Genomic DNA, 27056 nt, shown 5'->3' with positions numbered 1-27056 from the left:
TAAGCACAAGGATCTGTTCATATGTATTTTAAGAATATCCTAGCTAGGATTTTGGTCAGTGTATTCTGTATTTTGAATGGTCAAGCCTGTCATTTTTAGTAATCCTTGGGAAATAATTGCCTTAACTCCATTTATGGGTGTTATTATTACACTACAACTCATCTCTCTCTAAGAACTTCTCAAAATTTTGATGTCTTTGAAGAGTATTAAAAAAAATATGGATGGTCCAGACTGATTGTTTGGTTGTTTTTTTTCCTGGAGATCAAGGCTAATGCAAGAGAAGGTAGGAATGCAGAGGTATTTAAATCTCTTAACCTCTTATCCATTCCCACTGCTGCTCTTCATTCTGCTCTTTCCATCCAAATGAATTACATACGGTAATTTTGGGTGTTATAATAAACAGATAGGCATCATAATAATGTATTTCAGTTAGGAAGAGGTACTTGAAAGAAATTGGTTTTGCAATACACATGATGTGAGACAATCAATAGTGCTTTAGTCTGACAAGCACTGTCAATATCCATTGTCACAGTTCAGAAAGTCATTAATGGATAGTTCTTCAAAAACCAATGCTTTCAACACGTTGGAAGTGTTCAGATACTCTGTACCTGGCAGGAATTAATCATAGGTAAACCCCTGAGATTTTGTACAAGTGCAGAGTAAATTAAGAGTGAAATAAAAGTCATTGGAAGGAATTTGAGACTGTCTTATAGGGAGTTACAAAGTCTTGCCGATGAAATACGGAGTTTAAGACACATTAAAAAATGTTACACTCTGAATCCTCCAGGCTTTGCTCAGAACATCACACCCAGGAAAAGTATTCTTCTAGAAATACATTGTCTAGGTGCATGATTAAATTAACAGAAAGTAATCCAAACATTTTTATCCTGACCCTGAAGAGTTCAGAGCCTTGCCTACTTCTGTGAGCGGTCACCATACCAAAATTTTGGAGCAAGGCTTTTGTAGCATCACCCAGAAATTTGTGGCCACTACTTCACCCTGATTAAACTATAGTAAATTTCTTCTCATTGCATCATGGTTACAATCCAGGACGTTGAATGTTAAAAAGTGATTATTTGTCTGTACATCTCAAAACTTTGTGTGGAACTGAGTCACTGGGAGGTGTTGCATTCATTCTTGCTTTCCATGCTTCTGTTATTTATATGCTATTATTAAGGCTAGATTTGAATAAGGATTCAGACAATTTTTACAAGCCAGAAAAGTACACATCAGTTTTTGATCAGTGCTTTTTGGTGGTTTTTTTTCTTTTTTTTTTTTCTGAGCATTTAACTTGTACTTATTCCCATTAATTCAGCCAATGTTATTTCAGTGCTATCCAACAATAAGGGCCAAAGATGTGTTCTTTCTTTTAGTCCTAAAAATGTGTTTCTACTATTATATTTTTTGTACCCCATCTGAATGGCACTTCCCTATTGTGATTAGCTAGTTTGACTTCATACATCTCGAGAATTGAGGAAAAGATCTTGCCATTATTTCATTTGTGGGATAATGGAGGTCTAATAAAGTATGAAAAGTAGTCAGAAATGCTTTTCTAGATCTAAGGATTCAACTTACTTCCATCCAAACATGAAAGTCAGACAATATTTAGCTTACATTTTTGCTGATGAAGTGTCCTTGCACACACTTGCACTAGCAGAAAAAATTATTATTTTATACTTCAGTCCTTAAGAGTCTTATTTTGCTTCCATGTAGAACTGACTTCTCCTTTTTTATGTTGTTTGATATTTGCCAGCTCTCTTTCAGGCAGGATACTTCTGGCCAAATCCAGAACCTGAAATTTAAAAAGGAAGGTGTTAAAAAAGTATTTCTTGTGCTTTTTGAGTTTTAGAACTATTGTGGGGGTTTTATGTTTTTTCTGGTTTTGTTTTTGTTTTTGGTTTTTGTTGCTGTTGTTGTTTGTTGTTGTTGCTGTTGTTTTTGGTTTTTGTTTTTGTTTTTTTATAAAATGTTTGGTATAGCACAGCCATTTTAATATGGGGATATCACGAGAAGAATTGTTTGGCAAGAGAAGGAATATTTCTAAGTGAGATCCCAACATGAATATTTCTGCCTAAGCTTGGTTTTGGAACATGCTATCTAAACCCTTAAGTTTCTGTGAGGCTTGCAGTTTTTTTTCTGGTGACTCACATGTATTTAGTAAAATAAAATGAGAAATTCATCAACCGTTGTTTTGAACTGTGTGCCATACAGCAAAATGTGTTACATACAAAGATATCCATGACAATAATTATTCCTACCTCTAGATGTAGTTTTAACACCATAATTGCTGTTTCAGGTATAAAACTTCCAGTTGGGTTAATTGTCTTTCTAAAGAGAGGGATGTTCACCCTGCTGTCCTACCCTTCACAGGACGACCACAAGTACTTCACTTGGAACACCTTAAATAGCTAAAGTGGGCATAAAACACTTCCAGAGCCCCCAGAATGGGAAATGTGGCAGGCAAATGGTGGACCTAAAGTATATTTTCACTCCTACATCATTTACATCACTTGGAGAAGCTTCAGGATAAAGCCAACCTAGTTGTGCATTGCTATGGACAGAGTGACACAGAGCAACAAAAGAGACCCCAAACTAAATACAACTCACTTCCCTGTTTCAAAGTACCACTAAGATGCAGAATTAGAAACATCCATTTGTTGTTCTTTTTATAGCACAGCCAAGTGACTTGGAATTTTAGCTTGTCCCTGCCAAGGATTGCTCAATTTCGAACAAAAAGTCCTCTGCTATAATGTTAAAAAAGCACCAACCATCAATTGAATGCTAATCTTTATGTTCTATGATACATCTCTCCAGGAATGCTACCATTAAAAAATGTGAATTTCAGTTTTCATAAGTGATGGATTATTTTACCAAGCCATGTATTTTCCAGTAAAGTGTCCTTTTATTTGTCCTGTGTGATTACTAGTTTGTGGAAGTATGTGTGGGGTCATTTTAGTGCTGTGGGAAAATGGAACACTCCTCTGTTAAAATCAGTAGTGAAATCAGAAGCAAACTATGCTCTGATCATTGCAGGCATGTGTTTAAATATTGCTTTCCTTAATTGGCTGTGTTCTATTTACTTAAAATGAACAATTTGGCAAGTTTTTCTCCCTTGACAACAGCAAAGCGTAAACCATTTTATAAGTTTGGCTGTTAAAATCAGATTTGTAATGTAAACCACAATATTCCAGGGTTGTTGCTGTTGCTTAACCAGTTATTTTAACTTGCCATTGTTTTATAATTGTGTACCTTTAAATGTTCTGGTTCTGTTTAAAACGAATGCAAAATGCCTTGATTTTAAAAAAAAATACTGATAATAATGATCATACTTTTAATTTTGCTCTCTCTTTGCTTGGATCCTCTGTCTGAAGATTGCTGCCTTATAGGGGAGGTTCAGTCTGCATGGGGAGAGAAGGGAGCATGTCTGCAACTGCAGCTAAATTATCTCTTTAGAGATTCTGTCAAAGGGACAGTGGACCAGGCTCCTGACAATGCACCTTGTGGAGAATATTGCATTTTGGTGGATTGATTGATTGATTGATTGATTGATTAATTGATTTCCAAGAGAAGATGGAAGGTTGGTCTTTCCTTAGAAAGAAGAAGCCACCCCTCTCAGAGCTGGAGGCCTTTGCCAAGGGAGGCTGCACCACTCTGGCCGCCCCATTAAACTAGTCAGAAATTGGCACAGTGGCAGAACTCAGGACACTGAACAAGAGTTGTTCAAGGGTGGCAAGTCTCAGGTGATGTGTTAAAAATCTTTAAAAACCAGCTTGCTCATGAAAAACCCTAGGAAAGTCTCCCCATGGCATCTCTGCAGCTTCTGGAACATGCTGAACTTCTCCTTACTATTTTGATAGCCATCACGGTGCCCTGTAAGCACCTCAGCAGAGAAAAAGTTAAATTTATGCCTTTGAAACCTCCTCCAGGGGATTTTCTGCAGCTGGATTCTATGTCTTTTTGACACAGAGCAGGAATAAATTGCGCTCAAATTGTTTCTCAGTTTGGTAAATGCTTAAATATAATAAAATATAATCATTAGGACGGGAATACTTTTCTTTCCATAAATTAATGCGTCTTGCACACATTTTGTGGCACACAGCCATGTTTTCTATAACTGCATTAAATATATATATAATGCTTAATCCATCTTGGCAAGAGACTCCAGCCCTTCTCTGGTGGTGTGGCCATCCATCCTCTCCCCTTGCTAGGAGTGCACAGCTAATAGTGCGTAGCACACTCGGAGCCCGGAGTTGGAGCTGAAAAATCACCCATGTGAAACTTGTGGGATTCGTGAACACTTCATGAGCAAACTGGTCGCCATCCAAATACTTCTGGGCAATAAATAACCGAGCTCTCTGCGTAACCCACAGGGTGAACTCATGGTGTTTATTCACAAAAGTATTCATCAGATGGTTTGTAGTGTCCAACCGGCCACGCTGCTGACCTGCTGCATGACTGGGGTCTCACCAGCGTGGTTGTGGCCACTCTTTTCTCAGGATATCCCAGAAACCCACTGTTCATTTAGAAATATCAGTTCACTAAAAATTTCTCTCTCGATTTCCTTCAGTTTTCAGGCTGAACTACAGTGCCTCTGACACAAATGACAGAAACCGAATTAAAAGCAGATTAAAGAAGTTCATCTCCCGAAGACCCTCCTTGAAAACATTGCAAGAAAAGGGACTTATTAAAGGTGTGTTCAATCTTCTATTCTTTTTTTTGGTGTAAAAATTAAAAAGTAACAAAAGAACATTTGACTCAGTACATTAGACAAGCACTTCTTAAATATGGTTTTGTTGCTGTCTCATAACACACTGGTGAACTATAAAGAAAAAAGAATCAATATTTGGTTCATCTACCTCTGTGATATCTGACTGCTCCTGCAGTTTTTCTGCTTTGGTGTGCAAGTGGTAAAAGCCCCTCCATTTAACATCATGAACAATGCAAATCAAGATGCTGCACAACTCTATTGCTTTTTAGGAAAAGAATATTGATATAGTTTTATGGTTTAGAACCCAAAATAGGACCCTCAGAAGCTGTGCTGACTAATTTGTTGAAAGACTTTCTGCTGTCTTCTCTCATTATTTTTCTATCTCACCAACAAAATCCATTTTTAACAATTTGAAATACATGTCAAGGAATAAGAAATGTTTTGAATCTGTGGGTTTTTTTTTTCTGTTCCAATTTCTTGCTAAGCTGGTCAGCCATCACTTGCACATATTCTTTAAAAAATTGTTTCTTTGATAACACGTGTTTGTTAGTTTATCCAAGAAGTGTTTCACTGAGAAGCTGGTAGTTAACTTGAAGGCAGTAGCGTTCTGACCACTAACATCCAAGTAAAGCTGTGTTTTTAAATATTGTCTGGAATAATGCTTGAAAAATTTACGCACTCCCAAATTATTATGTGTGAAACCCACAACTGCACATGCAAATTGACTAGAAAGAGGCATTTTGCCAGCCACCCCTGTCAATCTCTGGAGTGTGAGCTTTCCAGTGGTGTGTCAAAAATGGCAAGGGATGCTCCTAGTGTGTATTAAACTTGTCTGTCCTGAACCAAGAGATTGACCCCAGCCAGAATAAGCTAAAGCAGCAACAAGAGTTCAACACCAGCTGGGCCCATGTCTGGAGAGAGGAAGATTTGATGAATTGAGTTCTTATGTTTTAGATACGTGCAGAGATGCTCAGTGCAGTGTTGTTTACTGTAAGGAAATCTTCATTATATGAAAACACAGCGTGCCTCTGTTATAGGGTTCTGCTTCCAGCTGACACAGAAACTTTGAAAACAATGTCATTTATATGTCAATATGTGTGTGTGAGGTGTGCACACACACAATATGTCAATATTTGTGTGTGAGGTGTGCACACCTGCACACCAAACATTCAGGATCTGTCCTTACTCGTTTGTAGTAACTGATTTCAATACTTTGGAGGGTTTGGCCTTTTTGAAGTACTTTGTGAGTTGAGGGTGGGATTTGAATGCATCATGCTAGTTTGTTTCAGTTATTACAGTAAAAGAAGAGTAATTTACAGTCTTTTAATTTCTGGATTTAAGGGTTGGGGGTTTTTTGGTGTAATAAAATGTGGCTGATGAATCTCCTGCAGTGTTGCATAGGGGTCAGATGTGATCCCTGCTAACAAATCCAGATTCATTAGCATAACTCAAATCCACCCTGTAATATTTCTCTCTAGGAAAGCCAGGTGAATTTGGGTTTGGCTAGAGTTGCATTAAACTCTTGATTCATAAGCATAACTTGGTTCTACCTGGGATACTTTCCCATGGACAACAGTGGTGCTGTTGATTGGTGGCTCAGTAACTCAGAATCTGTAGCAGGCACGGTTTTATTGCCAAACTAACGTTGCCATGAAGAAAACACATTAGTTATCTACCATGAAGTTTCATTAGGATTAGGTTTTGGCCATGCAAATGAGGCAGGGTTCGTTAGCACGGCTTAATTCCAATCTACAGTAAGTCTATGTGAAATGTTCATTTGATAAGGTTCCTTCATTGTCTTCACCACAGTTTATCCCCTTAATCTGTTAAAATGTTATGAAAATGCAGTTGCAGTTCTTATGCAGAGACCACTTTTAAATGTTAATTTTTAGTCTCGTATTAGAATATTTTTAAATCACAAAATTCAACCGCCCAGATTACCAATGAAAAGCTTGCCAAATTTTTGCATTACAAGATGCATCTATTTATTTTTCTAAAGGTGACTTAAATGGTTGCAGAAACCCCTCAGAACTATTTATTTGCTTGATTCTTAAGGGAAAAAAATGTTAACCAATTTTTACAAGAAAAAATTCCTCCAGCTCTCAGAACATGCCTACGACCTTTTATTCCATAGGGAAATACTTCTGTCAGAATTGTAAATCCCTTAAAATAGGGGCTTGTAATAAAAGTGTGTATAAAGCCTTGCAGGACATCTTGATACCAAATTCCTGACAAAGAGCTGTTCTGTGTGCTGGTGAAGAATTGATATAAATATCTGTGAAGCGTGTGGTGTTAATTACTCCAATGCAGTGGCACTGTAGGTGCTGTGAAAACCTTCACTTTTCATCAAGTGCTATTCATATTTGCCAGGGGCACTATAAAGCTCTCAAATCTATATTGATTTTTTACATTGTATGTCACACTGGAACCAAAACTCCAATAAATTTAACACGTAAATTATAGTCATGAGTAAATACATTTTAAGGTGGTAAGTTCACTTAAACATAGTCCTGTGCTCAGTGAGTCGCTGATGCGTGCACACTTGGCCAGGAGACTCCACACATTTCTCCACATTAACCAAATTTGGGAATACAGGCTTCAAAATTAAATAGCAGTTTGATCTCCTGGGGTACTTTGTTCTGCCAACACTGTTATCAGGAAATCTAGAAATTATGTGATTGTCATTTAACCCTTACCCAAACTTTGCTTGTGTAGCGTGTAGCAGATATCCACGTAGAAAGTCAAGTAGGGAGTTAAATGAAAATAGGAAGGAGGATAGCACTCAGAGCAGGGAATGTAGAAGACTGATGGTTAAATGTTAGCTGCATGTTGATCTGAAAATGAAGATGCACCGACACTTTGCATGACAAAAAGTTATTTTTGTCATCATTGTCCCGTTTGCTTTCTAGTCCTGTGCAGAAAAGAAGCCAGAATGGGAACGGCCCGTTGGCTCCATTCATTGCAAAGGGCTGGTGACTGGGGCTCTTCATGCTCCAGCCAGAGCTCTAATGAAGATCATCTGTCCTTGCTCCATCTCACTCATGCTTACACAAAATATCCTTGGTCTTGGAGCTTTTTGAAGCATTTCTGAGATGAAGTGCAATGCAGGGACATTGTGGAATGTGTTTGTGTCTCTAAGCACACTTCTGTTCTTAGATATACACTTGCACACCACCTAGAAATAGTAAATAAGAGGCATGTCGCACGTCTGCCATCTGAGCAGTGTTATTTTGAGAACAACTGTTCAAATTTATACACTAGGGCAGGGGTCCTTGGTTCCTCGGCATTGAAATATTCTCAGAATTTACAGAATCTGCACTAATATGCTAGAAAAATAATATATAAATCTTCTCTTTTAAAACTACTTTATAGTCTATAATTGAACTTTGATCTTTATGTTTGAGCTTTGTCATGATTTAGTATTACCCAAAATGAATTGCCAACCTTCAACTTGATGTTGGCCTCCTAGCATCTTGATTTCTGAGATTTTCTACATCAACAAAGGAAAAGAAACTTCTGTGAAACTGTGATTTTAAAGCTATGATGGTTGTGTTGGTAATACACTATCACAAAATACACTCTCAGCAAAGAGTGAAAAAACATGAGCAACAACCTCATATAAATGACACTGTGGGAAATGAGGAAAATGAAGCTATGCAGCTGGCAAGAAATTTATTTAGGTTTCTTTTCTTTTAGGGTGGATCTTTCTTTCCCAAGAGCTAGACACTGAAGGAACTCCATTGAATATATTTCATAAGCTAAGGCAAAAACCAAAACAGCATAAAATTTGGAACAGTTACAACTGTTTCAAGATGAAAATAAAAGCCACTCAATTGCTAGTGAAAGGAACTAGCTGTGATTTGGCTTGATAGCCTATAGAACAGGGCTCAGCATATGTTGGTGGTTGTGCAGATCACAGCACAGAGATCACCAACCATCCCATTTCCAGGCAAGGGAAAATGTCTTTATTCTATCATATGTTTCACTGGACCTTGGAGTAGTTCAATGTAATGAGCAGAATGTTCATGAGAAGTCCAGAAGAGCAGACTAAGGCCCACCTTTGTTGTATTCTGTAATTCTTGCAGATTGTGAAGGAATTTTGCAAGTGTTCTGGTGCACATCAGAGCTTAGGGAAAGTTGGGAAATGTTTCCTTCGACTTGCAGGGACAATGGGTCACAAGGGTATTTCTTTCTTTGATATGGACATTTGGAAGCAATTTTCCTAAACCTTGTGGATGGCCAGACGCTGAACAAAGTGATTTGTTCCTTTGACATGATGCTAAAAAATGATTCAGAGAATTTTTAAATGTCTCATTTTGGGAGAAGTGTTTTGAGTAGTACAGCAGACACCCTCTCTTTGAATTCAAACAAGCTCTTGTCCCCAGTAAAACACCAGAATTTCTTAAGAGAGACCTGTGTCTGTGGTACTATTTTCCCTTTTTCTGAGAATGTGAAACAAATCTGGCGGCTCATATGCCACTTAATAGTAACTGTTCACAAATGTAATTTTTTTTTTTAATTGATGACCACCACGGATCAACGATATATAGTAAATCTTCACATTAAAAGGACTGGCAAGATTCCCAGCTTGCATAAATCAGGGGAGTTCCATTGACAACCTCGCCGACTTCAGTCAGCTGAAGACCTGCCCCACTTATTGTAAAAGTGTCATGGCATTATTTGGAGCCCCAATCTGGAATCAGCATCACTTTAATGTCTGACTTAATGTGTCTGACTACAGATAGAGCAGCTAGAAGAAGTCACCTTTAAGAATATGGCTCCAAATGCATGACTTCCCTCTGCAAAAGTTCACAGCTCTGGTGCCTACTGTCCTATCCCTCTCCTCGTACATTTATCTCTGATTTTTCTCTTTTCATTCTCCTTCCCTCTCCCGACATTCAAGCAGATACAAAGAAAACAAATTACTTGGATGTTGATGCAAAGCTCTGTTAGTCCAGCAATTCAAATCCAGAAGTTGTACAGTTAATTGTGTTCCTGAAAGGCATAGGATTACATAGATATAATTCACATTTCTAAAATCTTGGGCACTATACCATCTCGTCTCATGCCAGAATTTAAGCTTCTTCCTGAGACTTTGGAGTATTGGACATGCCCTTCCTTGTTTTTTTAATAAAAAACACTGAAGTATGAGTTTCTTCCAAGTGTGGCCACATCTCATCCATGTACACCCAAAACAGTTAAACAATGACATTCTCAGTGAGGATGTGGCTTTAGTGATTTTGTTTTAATTGTTTCTTTTCCAGAAGAATTGTCTCCCATAGTCGAGATTTCTGCAGCCCAGGGTTAGTGGCTTTGCTGCAGCTGGAAAGAGCTACTCAAAATTAAAAAAAAAAAAGTAGCCCTGTCAAGCTTAGGGAAAACTTGAAGCTGCCCAGAACGAGCAATTCATTGCAGCCATAATCATCATTTTATATTATACAACTTGTGAACGTCCGTTCCCTTCTCTTCTGGTGTCTGGTTTTGTATCCCTGTGTGAAGCTGTCACACACCCCACCATCTCCAGCAGAATTCTTAACGTGCAGATAGCAGGGATGTGTAATGTAAACCATACCACCAAACATATTATGAATATATTGCTCTTCTTAAAAATGCTTGTTGGTTTTTCATACTACAGTATTGACTAACTGTCGGTGTTTGATGTATGGTTTACCAGCCTGATGTAGACTTATGGTTAGAGCTTAACTTGTTAGTTCTGCTTTTGCAGCCAATTCAGAATAACTACAGATGCCCCAAGATATTAAAATTGACTGCTCAAATGGACTCAGTGTGGGAGTTTCATTGGTTTTAAATTGATAACAGCTGAAAGAGTGAATGATTAAAGCTGTATATGGGCATAGTATGCAGCTCCTTTGTACGAGCCCTTGTGAACAGAATCCACTGCATGGGAATTGCCTTTGTTCTAATAAAAGATATTTCTGAACAATTGTTAGTTTAAATTTTTAAATGATGAAACAAGAACATTTCAGGAGCCTATAGAGGAAATAATTCCTGAGAAACTGGAATAACTCTGAGAAGATAAAGTGGATTTCTATTCAGAGGGGAGCATTTAAAGTTAAGTAGCATTCCATAAGGTGGTAATTGTGTCTATTTCCCAGGCATTTGAGTTAAATAAGCTGGATAGGAAACATAAACTGTCATAACAGGAGGTTAGGAGTGTTGTGTACATCTCTTTTTTTCAAGTCATAAAAGATGAAGTTTTGGAGGACCTTATCAGAAATAAATCAAACAAAGGGGGTTTTTGCTTTCCTTATCCCTTTGGGATCAGTTCTTTTATTTTTTTGAAAAAATGTTCTGGAGAGCTTTCCCTTAAACTAGTTTTAAAATATGTATACCTCTACACTTATAAACCAATAAGAAAATAATATTTTAATTTTAGTTACATACAAACCTTACATATAAAAGCGAGCAATTCGCCATTCCTTGTGTGTTGAAATACTGCACAAACAAATCTTAACTGAGTTTTTCTCAAGTATCCCTGTGACCTCCACAAGTGTAAATGTGGCAGTGGAACTGCTGCCATTCCCATGTGTGTGTAGAGGAACAGACCCAGCAAAAAATCAATTGATTAGAGAGAGTCATGGAATTTGTGGTCCAGGAGTACTCAGAATTGAGTTTATTTGAATGACTCATGAGATCATGTACTTGTAAATACTCATGAATTTCTAGAAGGGGAAAAAAACCCTCCAAAGCAGTTGCGTGCTATTGTTTTACCATAGCTTTGTAGCAACATCCAAGTACTTTGTTTTCTTTGTATCTGTTGGAATGTCGGGAGAGGGAAGGAGAATGAAAAGAGAGGATCGGAGATGAATGTACAAGGAGAGGGATAGGATGCTAGGCACCAGAGCTGTGAACAAAATTGCAATGCTATTTTGCTGCTCTTCCATCCAAAATAAAAATCCTGAGTGACTGTGTTCTAAAGAAGAGGTGATTTAAAACTTAACTGTGGGGTACAAAATGTGACTGTATCCATGCAGTGAAAGGCATTAAAAATTAGGTTAAATATTTTAGTGAACATATAGAATCTGAACCAAGAAATGAAGTAATGGACTAGGTGAGAATGGTAAAACTCTTTTCAGCCTGTTCAGAATTTCCTCCCAGGAATACCAAATACTTTGTGTTCATGTTGAAGATTGAAAGAGTAACTGTGAAATAATCCTAGAAGTTGATTATAAAGTGGTTATAACACAGAAGAGAAACTGCTGAACAGCAACACACTAATTTCATTTCAGTTCTTATGTGTTGCCATCTAAACAAAGTGCAGTTCTTTGCCTGTTTTGCTTCTGAAATTGTTTACAAGTGTCTTTGTCCACCCAATAAGACATGTTTTTACTTCTTTTTTAACATAATTTACATTGGAGACCATTCCATATTATGCAAAGAATTTGACAGGTCTTTGCTAAAATTTTAAAAAACAATTAAGATGTCAAAAGAGGAAGTGCTAGTACATTTTAATCATAAATCTCTGTATGTATAATTGCCACTGAAGGCAGCTATAAATGTTTTATGAAGAAAATGTAACCAGACTGTGCTTTGTCAGAAACATAACCCCAAAACATGTAACAGACTGTTCGCTAATGCTTAACGCCACACATGCACACAACCTTCCTCAGAGCAGTGCTGTGAACCCAGTCCTCCATCCCTTCTGCAGCCCAAACTCTGACTAACTTCAATTCAAGCTCGGGTGTACTCTCCCAGAATGCAGATCACACACTTTGGGAGGTGCTGGTGTGAGCTGCCCTGGCGCATCTCGAGGAGTCCAAAGCGACCCCTGCCCTGCACCTTGGTTCTGTCACTGTGTTCCCTGCTCTGGGTGCCAGGAAAGAAAAGGCAATCGAGTCACTCTTGAAATCTGAGCTGAGTATGGAATAGTGGTGATTAATGAAAAAGAAGCTCATTGCAGCACAGAATTTTTTTTTAAAAAATAGGTTTTTACTTGTTAGTGAGGATAAGTTGGTTTTAGAGCAAAGAGCAATTGGTTATTGTCCAGTATGGCACTGACTATGGAGGAAACATCCAGTTCCATGGGAGCTGCTGGGTTTTCTATGCTAAGTCCAGACTGGTGCTATCACCTTTCAGCTATGTATGTAATAATTTTCAAAGCCTCCACACCAATTTACAAACCGTAGTGCTCTGTTGAAATGCTATATGGAGACTGTCTCTTCGGATAAATGATGACAGTACACTCCTATTGTTTCAGCATTTAACTGGCTCCTATTGAATAGTTCCTCTCATCTGTTTGATTCATTCTGATTTTAGCTGACAACGTCCCTGTTACTGATTGCTCTTTTCATAATCTCTCAAACACACAGAGTGGAAATGAGGTGCAGGAAGCTAATTAGTAATCTGACGGGTTGAACCTGCTAATACAAATATGTTTCAAGATCAACAGTCAAAGTTGATCAAAACTTTGAAATCACAAAAACTAAAAGTTGGCATGATCTAGTTAAAGGATTGCTCACGAGGGAAGTGGGACTAATCATTAGTTAAACATGGTGTAAGATGAAATCCTCATCAAAAGACATCTAGTATCTTCTGTTTTTCTGAGCAGGCAATTCGATCAGCAAAGAAAAAGATTTTGTGAAGTTGAGATGAAATTGTACCGAGTCCTGATGATGCAAAGTAATGAAGTCCTTGCCCTCACACAATGCTCCATGGAAGAGTGAAACTTCCAAATGCATGGAAGGGACAGGTCACCCAACCAGATGAGTTTCTAGGCTGGACCAAGTGCATCATGTAGACATTTGTTTTCAATGACTTAGGGAGCTGTAGCTCTGGAACTGCCTGCACATTTTCTATGGCACGTCCAACCAAATTCTGGAGACCTCCAAGCCTTAGAAAGGTCAAAATTAAGGGGCAAGTGGCAATTAAAATTGAATCCAGAGGGAAGCATCAAGCACCATGAGCAGCAGATGTGAAGGGATTTGGTTCTGGGGCAGAAGCTAGTGACCACTAGGACTCAAAAAGGATTTGGTTCCAGTTTTGTCTATGTATCTTCAATATCTGAGTTTTAAATTAATAGGCAAGCTGAAAAGAGAGAAAAATCCCACCAATAATAATATGCCTTAATGTATTTTCTTCTTGTCTTCCAAATGTAGATCAAATTTTTGGCTCCCATTTGCACTCAGTTTGTGAGCATGAGAAATCTACAGTTCCCCAGTTTGTAAGACTCTGCATAGAAGCTGTTGAAAAAAGAGGTGAGTACCTTATTATTTAATACTTTTTTTTCTCTAATAGTAATCAAAACTTTAACCTTGTAACTCTGATTGGATTACCAGGGTAGGCAGACAGGTACACTCTATAATATAGTTATGAATGGAACTACATCCCATTCTGTGTATCTTTATTTTCTTTATATGATAAGACATTAATAGAACTCATTCATGCTGATTATTCCTTTTTTTTTTTTGACATGTTGTTGGTTTAGTCTTTCTCTGGGTAAGCAAATGTTAGCCATCAATAAAATGTCAGTAATTTCATTCTAAAATCCCCGGTGAATGTAAGGCCAATACTTTTTCCTAAGTCTTGAACTGTATTTAACCAAAATAAATGTTATTCTAGCACGGCCATTTTTTTTTTTCTTAATGAGTACAGGTGTCTAATTTTTACAGTTATTTTAAAAGCCATGATATTGCAAAAATACTGAAATGCGTATCCATCCTCATTAAAAGTTTTGATTAATAAGAAGGATTTTCATAGTGTAAAAAAGATGTACTTAACACCATTGCTTGCCTTCCTTTCTGAAGTGTGTATCTTCTCTCACTGAAGGTCATTTTCTTTGGAAGGTGCATGCGGTAGATGCAGAATCTTAAAATGTATTGTATAAAAATGTGAGGCTTCATCACCATCTGTTACAAGTTTACAACTTGTTCCAGGGATCTGGGGAAACATATATCTTGCAAAAGATAGAAAATTTATTTTCAGAATAAGGCTGGGTGAACCCATTGTCACTGCCATATACCGGAGTCTCAGAACAAGAGAATCCATGAAAAATAAAAAGATACTTAGAGCGTTACCCACAAAGGCAAAAGCTATTTTAATTCTGCCATTGTTACCTGGTTTTATAGTGAAAGGTGCAATAAAACTACCCTGGAGTTTCAAACTCAGGGAAATTCATGCTTTAATTATACAGGAAAGAGTGCACTGGGATATTATTATTCCCAGAATGATTGGCAGGAAGTCAGAGACTGAAACAAACTGGAGATTGTTCAGCAGGGGGAGATAGTAGCATTGGGTTTTTGTGGAGGAAGGCTGGAGGCTGGATAAAAAAGGGGGAAAAATGTGTGAAGTGCCTATTAATAGAGGAGGAATTGTGAGGTGAAATTCAGAACATGAAAAGGAAAGGCAGAGATTAGATTGCAAAAATGCCACTCCATGCAGAACATGTCTCACAAACTGCTTGGTTACAACCTCAGCGCAAGCTCCCTCAAGAATGTGCTATGTGCTGGATATTTCATAGATGGTTTGGAGTATCTGAACACTCCCTCCTCCAAGCAGAAGCGAGGCCAGAGGTCTCTGCACTGCTGAACTGTAATAGAAAAATTCAAGGAATGTAATTAGATGTTTACTGTCTGTGTGCTTATCCAAAAAATGTTCATATTAGAAACTGGATGTATCACTGTTCCTTCAAAGGCGGTCATCCTTCTGAGTACTGCACTGTAGTTCTTGTGTTTCCTTCAAACTTGCTGTAACTTAGAGAAGCTTACCCCTTTTGGTTAGCCTAACAAGTAAATAAAAGCTAATCACATGGCATGAGATAAAAATTTCATGTTATCACTATATTTATGAGTTTATATTTGATATGCAGTTTTTTTTTTCTATTATCGTTTTCTTGGATTAAGATGCTTCCATTTACTCACATTCTATTTACTCAAAGTGTTGTTTTTACTGAGTTCTGGCATAAACTATCTCAGGACAGCAGTAATTTATGTGAAGCTAAGTCCAATGTTTATGCAAGCTTCTGATGACATTTTGTGCCGGGGTTGGTATTAGGAAGCAGCATGTGGAGGTGCCAAGTCTCCCGGCATGGCTGAGACTCAACAGATCTGAAACCCTCCTCTTAATGGCCAGATATGCCTCCAGCCAAGACACTCAACTGCAGAGTCATGGGAAATACTTATGTACCAATTATGGGAAAGGCACATTTAATGAAAACTGTATGTTTACTTTCATAGTCTTAGTAAGATGGCCTAGATACTCGGTACAGCTGGCATATTGGCTGTGGTAGAAAAGCTTTCTTTTCCTATTTAGAGAATATATCATCCACATACTGTAACTGTACCAAAAATGTTACGTGCGTGCTTCGCTTCAGATAAAGCGTTATTAGGAAAAAAGGACCTTAGGAGACCATCCCTAAATGTTACTTTCAAACCATTCCTGCTCCATTGAATGGTTGTGTTCTTAGCTATCAGCTCATGGATTTAGTTTTTGTTCACCTACTGGTTTTCTGTTTGTTTTTCTGAATTTTAAAGTAAAATCACTGCACACAGAAAGAAAGTCTAGCAGGGATCTGAATAAATGATATTAATTAGGATATTTTCCTGTGTAGACAAGGTTACAAATAGCCAAATTAGCAATATTCTCCCACAGATTAAAAATGTACAGGTTGTCATTATCCATTGGCAAGATTTCCTGTTTAGTTACACTGTTTTAAAATGAAGATCAAAAGGATGTACACTCTGAATGTACTCTGCTCTAACTTAGATCAGAGTTTGGTCATTTGTCCTCTAGTTTGCTTCTTCACCTTTTCAGAACAGTGGTGCTTTCTAAGATATGATCTAAAAAAATCTCAGACCATAATGCATATTTATCTATCCAACAAGGATTCACTTGTGAATGTGATAAAAATTGAATGAATTCCACTTTTTCAGCCTCCTTTTGTATTTTTAGCTATTGAAGTACAACTGTGAAGCAGAAGGTCTTTCTCCATTTTCTCAGCCACCTTGCAGAGCTGGTAGTGGAATTTAATAGAGAGAGGCAATAAAAATGTGCCCATACTTGCAAGGAAATAGTCACATTTAATTTTTTTTTTTTAAGGAAGCTCAGATTTTCTCTTCATTCTTCCTGTACTTATGAATTACTTATAATAATTACTGAATTATTCATTCATAATTTTTGATGAACTTGTAGTCCTGATTATTGAGCTATCTAGACCAGTGCCTCGCCTCTAAAGTCAAAATTATCCTGGGAAAATGCATTGTATCTGTAGAATTTCATGCAATATCCTAAAAAAAAAAACCTCCCATGTCTGTGGTGTGACCAGATGAGGATAAGAGAATAATTCTATATCATGCAGCAATCAGATTGAAGGAATACAGGGACTACTCAAAGACCTCCAGCATTTCTTCATTTTCTGTCTTCTCAGGGACTTCAGTGGAAAGTTTTTGATGGAACAGCACATTCTGTGGGTTTTTTTCTGTTTCTTCTTTGCCATCCACACCTACCTTGGATGGACCTCAGGCTTTTCTGGGGCTATCTGTCGACCCGGCCTTTTCAATCTGTATTCCTGTTTTTCAATCTGTTCTTCAATCTGCTTCCTTCTTCTCCCTGGGAAGTGTCTGACAGGTAGCACCAGCCCCGAGCTGAGCAGTGCAGGGAGGAGAGCCTGGGACAATCCTCCCAGAGCACTGTAACTCACACACTGCTCACTTCTGCCAAGGGTGGGGCCCATTGCAAGACTTTTTGGTGTTTCTAGGCCAGATATCATTTCCAGTCATTTCTGGAGTCGCCTATTTATTTTGTTATCCATGACCCTTTAAAAGTCCTGCCTTTTTTTTTTTTTTTTGCATTTCTTTTTTAAAAAATATGTGAAAAGCATGAGTAGAATGCATTAAAAAAAAAATGAAAATATCAGTCTGCGTTGTACCTCAACAACATGCCATCCAATACTTCTCATAGTAGTGTTTTATCGTGTGAAAACAGTCTGATACTAAACTCTTTTCCAGGGAAGATCATTTGTCTGTGTGTCTAATGACAGAGTAAATGAACACCCCTAGCAGTCTGTATCCTAAACCTACCCAGGGTATCCAGTGTGGCTGGGGTTTTGTAAAGAAATACAGCCTTAATGCTCCAGGGAAATATAATTTAACTTTCATCTCTCTTTTGAAACATCCTTCATTTTCTCCCTCCATTCCCAAATCCAAGTTAGAGTTCTCAAATCAGCCTAAATGACTTGAAAAATGACACTGCAGGCAGCAAAGCTGGTGATTACAGGTACTGTTTCCATGCTGAGCTGGACGTTGCAGATATTGTTTTCTGTTGCTTTTCTTGGAGCACAGGATGCTCTGTCAGGAATGATACACAAAATTACATATTTGATTCAATGCCTAAAAGCCACCCTGGGATCCATAACCTTGCTTAAAGATTTAAGAAAGACCTTTAGTCCACTTCTGAGAAGGTTCTTAGCTTAGAAAACTTTATCTTTCAACTTTACTTCTTAGCAGCTGTTATGTTTTTTTGCAGTCGTTTGTTTGACAGGATCCAGTTATAGGTTCCGATGTCTGTTTAAAGAAACAGGGAGGTTGTTGGCTTTAAAATTCCCTTACTGCTTGTGTGTTCAACATTTTCCCAGGCTTTTCTACATAGTTTGCCAAGTAAAGGGACTGACCTTTTGTAGCAAACACTTTTTCATTTCTAAATGCTCACTTTGATTTTTGTCCCATTTTATGCTCATTCCAAACTGTTTACAACCCACTAAAAATGACTGTGAATTATATGTTTGTGTAATGGATTCCTTTTGTGGTCGGAGTGGAATGTTTACTTTGAACAATTAGTTATCTTTGGGCAGATTATAGTGACCTGAAAAAAGAATGGCTAAAATTATTATAGTACCTTAACTATTTCCTTTTGTTATCTTCTCTGTGTGTCCAGTGTGTTATTTACTGGGTTTCATTGCACTGAGACCCAGGGAACAAATCATGTTAAATAAGAGCAGTGACAAAAACCCCTCTGAGTGTGGGGCTCTTGGCTTGGGGGGTGATCTGGGACAGCACCAGTGAGACTTCAGAGGGCACCTTCAGGCACTTAAGAGCTGGAAGTGCAATTTTAAGAAGGAATGGTTTTGAAAAAAAAAATTAACTTCTTTCTCTCCAAAATTCAGATTTTTCATGGGCTCCAAATTCTGCCACCCCAAAGTGCTTAAAACTGATACTCATTTTTGGCTTTAGTTAACTTAATGTCCATAGCTGAACTTGATTATTATCATTATGCACAGGATCATTGCAGACATGCAGACACACAGTCTCATGATGCAGAATATTCAGGGTTTAAGGAAGAAAATGACTTTATGGGCAAAGATAAAGTAGCTTATGGGATGTAGCAAAGAAATACAGTCATCCCAATGGAGAGAAATGAAGATAAAAACAGTATTTTAAACTACCTCACCTCCCAAATGCCATGCTGCCCTGTGACAGAAGGTTGTGTCTCTTTCATCAGTTTTATCTGTTAATCTAAAAGCTAAAGTGCAGCTAAAAGCACTTTAAAACCTATTTATAAAAAAAAAAAAAAGAAAAAGAAAGTGATATTTCATTACCTTCTAAATCATACATGGCTTAAAAGGTAGTCAGTATTCTGGTAGAATGTTTACACAGAGGAGAGTTCACTTATCTCAAGGAGTTAAGCAAAGAGGAAATGAGTTTTAAAAAATATAAAGTATTGTGAATATATTTATGTTGCTAGGAAAAAAATGAGTTTTTAAAAGAGTCTAATGCTATCTCATTTTCTAATGGAAGAAAGCACTGCAGAAGTATTTTAAAAGAAAAAAAAATCCCAAACACCTCCTAAAGCTGAGGATTCCCATGCTGGGATTGTTGGCTTTGGTATGGTGGAGTGAGTGGATGATAAACCAGTGAGGATGGCAGAGGACACAAAGCTTGTACGGCCAAGGGATAGATTCACAGCCACTGTATAAAACCCCTAGAAATTTACAGAATTGTTTAGGTAGGAAAAGCCCTCTAAGGCCATCGAGTCAAACCATTCCCCAGAACTGGCACAGCCACCATTCAACAATGTCCCCAAGTGCCACATCTACACAGCTTTTAAATCACTCCAGGGATGGGGAATGACTGAACCTCCACCATGACTATGATTCCACCACCCATCTCCACCTCTGTATGCATTATAATTTTCATTAACAGGTTTAAGTCCAACAGCATGTTCCTCAGGATTTATTTAGCTTAAACAAAATTTTAAATTTTATTTGGTACTCAAAAATAGTTGATTCCCATCCCTGAGGCCCTGAGGGAGGCAGTAGGAAAGTACAGGGTAGTTGTGCCAGGGTGTGCCCACCACCATCTTGGGCTCCCAGTAAATGCACAGCGCTCCTGGGACACTTCCCAGCACGGTTAGACCAAACCCAGCAGCCAGTGGCATAAAGGATTTGTTCTGGCAAGGCTTCCCTGAGAAGGGAAACCTCAGGAGACTGACCTATCCTGTCCCATTTTATATTTCTGTCTGAGTGCAGGATTATTCTCCAACAGCACTTGGCCCCTGAACAACCACTGAAATGTATTCTGTGTTTTTTTACTCTCGCATCTTTCTATGCTCAGAGCAAGAAATTCTTCATGAATAGCAGTTTGTTTCCTACAAGTTCATTCACTGATTTTCAGTACTTATTCTCCTCTGGAAATGTATTTTCCAATCTCTTGTTTGATTCTCCCAGGTCTACACATGCTTCCTTGCTTACTCTGATATAATTTTACATTCTGTTTCCAGTGGCTTTAGAATTCAGTACCCTGAAAGTACAGAGATCATGTTGCTCCACCAACTGATCTGAGCCCCCAGTTCTGCTAATTTTGTACTGTTCATTCTTTCCCACTTTGGGATAATCTATTGTGCTTGGATCCAGGCACGCACTAAAAGCTAATACTTCCATGAAGAATGTGCAATTTGTACTGTTTAACTTGTGATGAGATTCCTTTTATGATTCTATCTTGTTCCAATGAGGCTTCTGCTCCCAACTTTTATATGCACTGAATGTAAAAGAAAAGAGAAAAAAAAAATAAAAGAGGAAACAAAACAAACTGATAGAAAAAAAAAATTGCAGGCACACAAAAATATCCAGCAGTTCAGCAGATAAAGCCTTTTTCCAGGGAATTCTAGTGTGCAGAAGAAATCTGTTTCTGAGGGCATTGAACTATGTTTACTTTAAAGTGGCCAACGAGCATAAACTCAAACGTACAGATGAATGCAACATAAAACAACAAAGTTCTGAGAAAAGCCCTTGCAAGTTTGTGATTTAAAAAGTTTGGTGCTTTTTTTTTTAATTTTTTTTTTTGGTTTTGTTTTTTAATAAACTCTTCTTTTGAGTAGGAATTAAGAGCGGTTGAATTTAGTGCAAACATATTGGCAAGATTTCCTCAGCCATTCCTGTCTTCAGGCTCAGGCAATCCCACTATAGCCACCTTTCTTAGAGTAAGAGCCAGTTAATAGTGTTGTGCAAGGTCCAAGTCAGAGTTGGCTCTGAAGGGTATTCACTCTGGGGCCTCTGTGTCTGCTAGAAAGCCACATTCTGAGTTAGAAAAAAATATCAAGAAGTGTCAACAGGAAACATCACGGAAGGGCATACAAGACAAATTAGAGAAAAGGAGACAACAGACAAAAAGGAAAAAAATGAAAAAAGGAATAAAAGCCTTGTAATGACAAGGCACAAAAGAGAATAAATATATAATTATTTAAAATTTTGAAAGAAGAAGCTCTAAGTTGGTTAGAAGAGGAAAAAAGCCATAAAACAGGCAGGTATTTGAACCAGTTGTTGTCTTTGTCATAGTTACCTGATACCTGGTTCATTGATTAATCTGTTCCAGAGGAATGTATCCATTTCTATGAAAAAATGGGGGGATTTGTATTTTAAGCCATGCCAGTAACAACAAGCAGACACTCAGTGTTCACCAGAGTAACATTTACAATGCCTGGGCCAAATTCATGCCTTGTGTAATTTTATTGCTTTTACTGGAATTACACCAGAGATGAGTTTGGCCTTTTGCCTTTTTCTAGCATTGTATAATATATCTATTTGTGAACATGTAGAAGGAAACAGGGCATTTTGTCTTCCGAATTTTCCATAAAATCCTGTTCAATAGGCATAATAAATAAAACAAACCACTTAACCTACGAAATAAAAAAGAATCAAACAACGTTTTCTAGATATTAAAATAATGTTAATACACTTTGTAAATCAAGGAGTTGACACTTGCATGCACTGAAACAAAAAAGTCCAGAGGAATTTAAAGCCAGCTGACTCTGTGTGTGTGTGTTGCTTACTCTGTGCCTAGGAGGGAATGAAGGTCCTGACTCACCCCCTGGTCACAGGCAGATTCAGGGAAGCTGACACATGAGGGTATTCACCTCCCAGCCATGAAAAAGGTAAAAAGAGAGGCACAAAACTCCTCTCTTTTCCCCCTGAATAAGCTGAGGCTGTGAGGCACCATGCCCTGGTACAGTACACATGCCATCACAGACTAGGAGTTGGCAGGATTTCCACTGCAAACCCCATTTAGTCAGACTTTGCAGTTCAGCCATTAATAGAACACTTTGGGCTAACACTTGACAAAATGAATCTTGGCCTAGAAGAGATGTTCACTCACACACAAACACACACAAAAATAGAAGTTAGGTCCATTAAGTTCCTTTAAAAGGAAAAGAGGTGTAATTTCAGATCCTTTCAATATCTCCCTGCTTAAATAGAAAGTTGTATTTTTTTTAAATATGATGAAAACATAATCATAATTCCACAATGCAAACTAATCACTTTCCCTATTGGGAAAAAAAAAAACTACTACAACTACACTATAATTTTTTTTCAAAAAAGTTTAACAGCAATAAAAGAAAACACACTAAAAAAGAAGTTTTACTGTCCATATGCCACACTGTGGGGTCAGTTAGAAAAAAAACAGTCTCCTTTTTTTTTTCCTGCCTGCAATTCAAGAGAGCAAATAACTGCAGTTGTATTTTATTACTTCAATTATTTGCTGTAGCAGCTTGTGTTACATCAATGTTTTAATCATATAATACCACAGTCTAATGGGATTGATACCTAAGTGAGAGGAATTGAGAGAGCTTCAGAAGGAAGGCAGAGGGCAAAGGGGGAGGACAGATTAAAAAGGAGGCTTTATGTGAAGGCTTTCACTTCTTCAAGAGAAGATTTCTTTAGCTTGTTTTACTCCCCTGAAATTATGAAACTGATATTATTAGCAATCTAGTAACAGAATTGTCCCTAAATTGGCTACTGCATGATAACCCCCAAGGAACTGACAAGTTTTTCAAAGATCTCCAGTTGTCTGTTGGCTCAGCAGATTGTTGCATTATGATCAGGATCCACACAGATCATGGATGCAATTTTACAGCAAACCAGCTTCTTTTTTCTCCACTCAAACAATGGTTTGGGAAGAATGGCATAGATGTAAACCAGAGCAAAATGTGAGCATTTTGTTTCATAACACAACAGACCTCTTGGATCCTCCAGCTCTCCCCTTGTGGCTCCTTCATGCACCTTTTGTAGTGTCAGAGACAATGCCTTTCAAATAACTGAAATTTTTGGGGAACAGGTATTGCAATCAGAAACTGCTTTCTCATCCTTATTCTGCTTTGAAATAGATTTAGGTTATTTCTTCCTATAATTCCTGCTTTATTAATATAAGCCTGTCCACCAAGACAGGTGGAGACTTGAGGGACCTGAATAGATCTATTTTGTGGTCAATGGCTGTGCCTTAAGTTAAGGAAATGGGTCAGAATTTTGTTGTTTCAGGGCTTTAAGCCCTATCTATTTGAAAATAAAAAAGTGAATGCCCAGATTTTAGTTCAAGATTTAAAAACAAAGGACAGGAACTTGTTTAATTTCCAAGATTATAGGCCATTAACAGGTGATACTGCCGCTCTTAAAATCACCAGGGACTCCTCCAAACCACGGGTAAGGTGATACGTCTGAAATGTCTTCACTCAGAAGATAAGTCCCCAAAAGGCAGAAAGAGGTTGTTCCATGCCTCTTTTCTTCACCTCCCCAGGAAAAATTCCCCCCAACATTTGAAACCATATGCTTTGATTTGTCAGTCCCGAGCTGACGTGGTGTTATGTGACATAACACCCCAAAGTAGCTGCCACCAAATGCCTTCCCCGTGCCAGCAGCAACCACACAATGCTGCTGGAGGTACCACAGCTTTTTGTTTACTTAGAAATGAAATAATTTTGATGAGTGTATGGTATCAGTTAGCAAGTGTTGAGTTCCTCATGGTGATGCTGCTCATGTTGACTTAAATGGAAAAACGGATCAGCTCAGAAACCTTTAATAAGAAAAGTTCTTTCGTGTGCTCGTAGTGATGCCCTGTGGAGCCACGAGAACTAAAAATCTGTCAGCATACTTGGTAGGAACTTTGTTTCATGGTTCTCTAACTCATATGATTGAGATTAAAGTGAACAAAATCTTGGCACATAGCTTGGCAGGCGAGAAGCATTCCTGTGTTTGTGTGTGCGAGACAGAGGGACAGAGAGAGGGGGAAGTTCAGCAGCCACTCATTTGGTGTTAAATTATCAGGTGCTACATATTTTTAATAAACCTTAGTAGAAAGATAAGATACGTCCTCTACGATTGAAAATTGCTTTCACTTAGACTGCAAACTCGACTTTGAACCAGCTGAGCATCTCCTCTAACCACTGAAAACAAAACCATTCAAGTTCTACAGCCCAAACAAATTGCAAGCCAGACTTGAATCCAAACAAAGAGGTGGAAGGTTCTGGAAGGGTGCTATTTATGCAGGCAGGTTTTCCTACTTTGACACTAAACCAGGGCAGCTACAAAACATTTTATTTAGTGCCCTGATCTGTGACCTGCAGGTCTGTCCTTACAGCAGTGGCTGCAAAGACATGATATTTTTTAATACTTTTCAAACTCTCATGATGTGGATGCCTGAAAAGTATTTGAATTTGCACACTATAAAGGGTTCACAATGGTGCCTTTTATTATCTCTGTTTCAGTTGCATTTTTGTGTTCTGATATGCCCTACATTAAAAGCACAAAGGCCACAGCTTAGAGCAAAAGGTTTCTGTTAGAAACCCTACAACAGCCTGGGATGTCTGCAGAGTAAATGTCATTAATAATTACTGGAATTTTCACCAAAGAAGGAAATTAGATATGGAAAGCACTTCATGCCAACTTCATCTTTCCAAGCCTTCAGAAATACCAGAGGGCCTATGTGAACCCCAGTAAAAGGGATGAGATTGGATTTCTACCTTCCTTACATCATTCCATGCTACAGTCAGCTTTAAGACACAAAGACAACGATTCAAATCAAATTTCTTCCTGTAGCTTTAAATTACAAAATAATTATCTTCCATGAAAATATCAAATGATATTCATATTTATGCATTTACTTCACCCAAAATTCAGCTAACAGATATACAGTGCATTTTACTGCCGGCAACTAGGGTTGTTTTCTTATCAGAAATCAGTATTTTTACGTATTTCTTGCATGTCTCAGCTATGTTTTAGTTATATAATTTGTATTTCATTGACTTTTTTTTTTTTATTTGCATATTTCAAAGCAGAAACCAATTTGTTCCTCTTCAGACTATACTTAAAAAACCTTTTTTGAGGAGTCCCTGAGCAATTCATTACAAGTTTTGGGCTATTTTGGTGTAGTCTGTCCTGGAATATGTGTCAAACCATGGCATAGAAACTATGAAACTGCTTCTGCCAAAGTAATGAGTGATGCACCAGTCTCCTAAGTTTTGGTACTTATCACTATTTGTAATCCAGTTCAGGAGTTGTTTTTTTTCTGCAGACACCTTGACATCTTTTGCTGAGTGTTGCTTTGGTGATTAGATTTTTCCCAAATTAAATGGAGGGGAAAAAAAGTTTTTAAGCTACTTGAACCTGTTTGGGAACAGAAAACACAGTGGAAATGACAGGAAAAACAATCTATATATATAGCTGCAGAGTCCTGCAGCTAAGATGGCAAACTAAAGTGGAAAAATATGTAAGAACAATAGGTTTGTGTCATATTAAAATTAATGTCTCTGTTGTTTCCCGTAGTACTGCTTCATGTCACTGTTTCATAACACTAAATATGAATTTCGCAAAAACAAGAAAGTTTTGCTCACTTCTTAGACAGAGATTTATCACACTAAAGAAGGTGGCAGGGAATTCAGTGGAATCCCATGGTTTTCACTATTATTGGGTCGTGAAATGTGAGCAGAGTGCATTGAGAAAGAGTCTGTTAAATAGAAGTTATCTCCGTGTGCCCATGCACACACACCTTTGTGTTATCACATTCATATGTTGGGCAGATATGCAATGCTGAGAATTCATGGAGTTGGTGTTGGAGAGCTGTGTGAATACTTATCTTCCACGAGAGCCTCTGGGTTTTCCTGCAACACCCAAAGGTGTCTGATAGTGTGCCTTAGACTAAAGAATCTACTTTTTAAATGTTTACTCCCTCTTGAAGATAAAAAGCAAACACAAAGATAGATGCCTACAATACAATGTGAATAACAAAGACCCCACTACCAACTGCACGTTAGAGCCCCAGCTCAGATTTTAGAGCAGGGTTCTGCACATTCCTCTGTCAGAAACTCAGAACCTCTGTGTTTCCTGTCCCAAACAGGTTTAATTTCTAACTGCAGGACACACACCCAGCCTTCTGTGCTATGCAACAAAACAAATGCTGCTATTAAGTGCCCCACTGGTATTTCTTGAGCTGCTGTTGAACTGTAACAGTTAAACTCTGCCTTGGCATCCCTCCCTAGTGATGCTCAGGAGCTGGAGGATGTGGAAGGTTGAGTAGGACCTGATCCTGGAGATAACAGAGATAACCTTGGGACATCTAAGGCTGGACAGAGCACAGTGTCAGGTCATCAAGTAATGGATCTGTTATAAAAAGTGTTTGGCCTATCTGGATCCCTCAGCTACCTCTAAAACCAAAAAATTATGAAAGAAGCAATTCTGTGACTTTCAAGTTGCTTCCTTAATATCCCTATTTCACCTTAAACTTCCTATCCCAGTCGTTACCATTAAAAAAAAAGAAGAAAAATTAATGAAAAATCTCTTTGCCAAGCAAAGGTGCTGCAGACTAGAAAATGCAATCCTTACCCATTTTGGTTGAAGGCTTTGCTGGCCCACAGTTGGAAGATCTTCCACTTCCAACTGTTCAAAGCCCAACAAGAAGCAGCCCTAGTCAGGATGGGGAGGTGACATTGCTGAGGTCTAATTTATTCTCTCACTATTGTGAAAGAGGGGAAAAGATTTGTCCCTACTGTGCACTAAATTCTCTTTAAAATCAGCATTGAGAGCAAGGGATGTTTGGAGAATTGTAGCTGTCCCTTAGCTTTAACCACAGTTCCT

The 27056-nt window shown here is 38.0% G+C and overlaps 1 protein-coding gene across 1 annotated transcript in view; it reads left to right on the top strand.

Annotated features, from left to right (window-relative positions):
• The window catches only part of ARHGAP15 (Rho GTPase activating protein 15), a 302702-nt gene that overhangs the window by 165477 nt on the left and 110169 nt on the right, over positions 1-27056 (top strand). The window contains exons 8-9 of the mRNA XM_084209803.1: positions 4568-4690; positions 13825-13923. Of these exons, the coding sequence (XP_084065929.1) occupies positions 4568-4690; positions 13825-13923 (222 nt within the window). The remainder of the gene's footprint in view (positions 1-4567; positions 4691-13824; positions 13924-27056) is intronic.

Source organism: Fringilla coelebs (genome assembly GCF_963513975.1).
Source record: "Fringilla coelebs genome assembly, chromosome: 7".
NCBI classification, from domain to species: Eukaryota; Metazoa; Chordata; class Aves; order Passeriformes; family Fringillidae; genus Fringilla; species Fringilla coelebs.
Note: the sequence above shows the minus strand (reverse complement) of the source record. Positions and strands in the feature narration are given on the sequence as shown.